The sequence below is a fragment of the Chrysochloris asiatica genome, unplaced genomic scaffold (genome assembly GCF_000296735.1).
Source record: "Chrysochloris asiatica unplaced genomic scaffold, ChrAsi1.0 scaffold00079, whole genome shotgun sequence".
NCBI classification, from domain to species: Eukaryota; Metazoa; Chordata; class Mammalia; order Afrosoricida; family Chrysochloridae; genus Chrysochloris; species Chrysochloris asiatica.
The window spans coordinates 783,376-786,658 of record NW_006408597.1 but is presented as its reverse complement, the minus strand read 5'-3'; the positions used below and the strand labels follow the sequence as shown (position 1 = coordinate 786,658).

The 3,283-nt window shown below is 42.2% G+C and overlaps 1 protein-coding gene across 1 annotated transcript in view; it reads left to right on the top strand.

The window, feature by feature from the left end:
• Positions 1-3,283, top strand: part of FLVCR2 (feline leukemia virus subgroup C cellular receptor family, member 2) — a 121,402-nt gene that overhangs the window by 84,482 nt on the left and 33,637 nt on the right. Inside the window, exon 3 of the mRNA XM_006865603.1 lies at positions 1,705-1,845. Coding sequence (XP_006865665.1) covers positions 1,705-1,845 — 141 coding nt within the window. The remainder of the gene's footprint in view (positions 1-1,704; positions 1,846-3,283) is intronic.

Below are 3,283 nucleotides of genomic sequence, written 5' to 3'. Positions count from 1 at the left end.
AGAACAATCAATTCTATCTTGGGAGAAGTACAGTCAGAATGTCACTCGGAAGAGAAGATGGCAAGACTTTGTTTCATGTACTTTGAACATGTTATCAGGAGGGACCAGTCCTTGGAAAGGGACCTCATGCTGGGTAAAACAGAGGGTCAGTGAAAAGGAGGAAGACCTCCCAGTGAGATGGATTGACACAGTGGTGGCAACAGTGGGTTTAAACCTAACAATTGTGAGGCTGACTCAGGACTTGGCAGTGCTTACTTCTGCTGTGCCTGGGGTCACTGTGAGCTTTCAGGGCACCTAATACTAGTATCTACATGTCGTCAAGCACAGATAGTGACCAATTGAATTTAAAAAATTAAAAACTTTATCAAATTCTGGGTTTTGTCATTGCCCAAATCTTGAAGCCTCCCTGCTGTTGCCCAAATAAGCCTCTTCTTGACTGCCTTCTTTCCCCTGATGGAAGGAGAGGTGAATAGACAGAGAGAAGGGCAAGAAGTTGGGTGGGAAGTTATTCAGGACTATTTCTGGAGAAGGAAGAAACAGGGTTGTGAAGTCAAGGCTCAGGAGTTTTCTGGGTGAAGGTTCCCCTTTGATCTTCCAGGAGAGTCAGCCTCATTTCCAGAGCTGCTTCCTGTACTGACCTTTTAGGAAGGCTCTCGTGGGGGATGGAAGAGAGCTAGAGAAGGGATAGAAGGGAAGGCTGCATGATGTTTGTTTGGGTTCAGCTGAGGGACCGAGGATAAGCAATATGGTGCAGGATCTTATACATAAGGTCTCCATGATGTGGCGCAGACTCGATAGTCACCAACAAGGAGCTGTGGTAGCGTAGTGGTTAAGAATCGGGCTGCTAAACTCAAGGTTGGCAGTTCAAAACTACCAGCTGTTCTGCAGGAGAAAGATGAAGCTTTCTGCTCCTGTAAAGATTTGCAGCCTTGGAAACCCTGTGCAGGGTCACTATGAGTCAGAACTGACTCCACAGTACTTAACAACAACAACAGGTCAACCAAACAACTGTCTAAATGGATTTTCTGCCCAGCGTACTGAATGGCAATCAGTTTAATCAAAATGATCAGAGCTGTTATAGTGAAAATAAAATATAAAATGTGTGATTTCCCCACTGTCCACCCAGTCTTTCATCTGAGAGTATGCAGTTTTAGAGAAACACATACCTGTCTGCCCGGTCTCCTTCATGAAACAGGTATCTGATTCAGACTTGGAGAAACTAATGAATGGACCCCAGTCTTTTCTCTGAAGAAGATCCCTCTCACTTGCTCAGAGACTGTCCACGGGTCAGTCTACCAGGCTCTGTGCTGAGCATGGGCAATGCAGTCCTGGCCCCTTGGGAGCAGATCTGGTACTAAGCCCTAAACAGCCCTCACTAATTCCCAAACTCCAGCTTTTACTTTTTGCCCGTCTGTGTATTACTGTTGCGGTTGTTTTCAGTGCTCTGTGGTATGTGATTTTTATGGAACTTCTTGATCCTTAAACATTGCCTGGGATCCCTAATGACTTCAGCTTTCCATAAGCCATGAAGAAAAAAGAATCAAACAATGAGATGTAATTTCAAGTGAGGAGCTGTAAGGAACTTAACTTTCCTTCTGGGGTCTTTGCTCCTTCTCAGGGGATGGTGTCATCTCTCCTTTGTTGGCAGCTTGACTGGGATGGGACCATGGGGATTCTCAGTGATTTCTGTTTCTCTTCTTTCAGTATTCAAGGAGAAGCCTAAGTATCCCCCCAGCAGAGCCCAGTCCTTGAGTTATGCCTTGGCCTCCACTGACGCTTCATACTTAGACTCCATCCTCCGGCTCTTCAAAAACCTCAACTTCGTGCTACTTGTCATCACCTATGGTAAGGTGCAGATGTGTCCAGGAGTGTACTTGAACTGGTAAGGTAAGATGAGATGCCCTGAAAGGTGTTGTTGTTGTTGTTAAGTGCTGTCAAGTCGGTTCTGACTCATAGTAACCCTGGATAGGGTTTCTAAGACTTTAAATCTTTGTGGGAGCGGAAAGTCTCATCTTTCTCCCACTGAGAGGTGTAAGAGCTCTAATTTATCTGTGCCTTACTTTTTCCAAATCCCATGTTGTTAAGTGCCATGGAATTGGTTTCAACTCATAGTGACCTTGTATAAGATTTCCAAGGAGCAGTGCCGCACCAGTAGTCCTCCACATGCCATATGTGCAGGTAAAGCTGTTAACCAGGGTTGACCAGAAGAACTATTTCTTTTCCTTTCATATTGTCTGGCCAATGCCCACTGATCTTTTGTGTCTCATCTCAGTATCACTTCTGTAAGCAGATGCACCGTCTCCTCTCTTATTGTGCTGTTCCTTGTATATCTTAAGACTTATCATTGAAAAATAATCCGTTTCTGTCTCCCACTAGAATGTGAAGTCCATGGACACGAATATGTCTTTTCATCTTTTTGGTTTCCTGGTAGTAGCTGGCCTGGAGTGGATACACTAGTAGTTGTTATTGAATGAACACATGTGTACAAATATGGATGCCTGAGTCTTTCTCCATGAGCCCCTCCTAAACCATCCTCTCACATCTTTTAACACTGACCCCCTTTTGACCTGAATACAAGACAAAATTATTCTTTTGTTTAATTTTCTTCATTTTTGGCAAGATAGAGTTGAATCCTTTTTTCTTTTTCTTTTTCTTAATTTGGAGGGTAAGAATAAGGTGTTAGAGTTAGGACTATACTAGGTATAGGCTAGGCCTCGGGTTTTGTATAGTGTTAGGGTTATGATTAGGACTAGGGTAAATGTTAGGGGTAGGGATTGGGTTAGGGTTAGGAGTAGGGATACAGTTAGGTTTATATTTATTTAGTTATTAAAATCCACTTGATTTTATTCTTAATTTGGAAGTTTTGTAACTATACTATTCCTTCTTTTTACTTTGTGGGGTTTTTGTTGTTGTTGTTGCAAACTGATGTCATCTTTAGTTCCCTATTTTCAGGTTGGTTTGTTTGCTCTTACAGGTTTGCTGTACTTTGAATACTTCTATATCTGAGTTGAGTTCTGAGTGACATTGTCTTGCATCTCAGGTTGTTGTTGGTTCTCTGTCCAAAGAACTCCCCTCAGTTTTTTGTAAGGTTGGTTTGGTTTTTACAAATTCTTTTAATTTCTGTTTATCTGGAAATGTTCTAATTTAGCTGTCATATTTAAAGAACAATTTTGCTAGGTGTATGGTTCTTGGTTGGAAATTTTTTCTTTCAGAGTTTTATATATGTCCTGGTGATTTTCTTTTGTGGTCTGTCCTGTTTAGAGTTCGTTCAGCTTCTTGAATG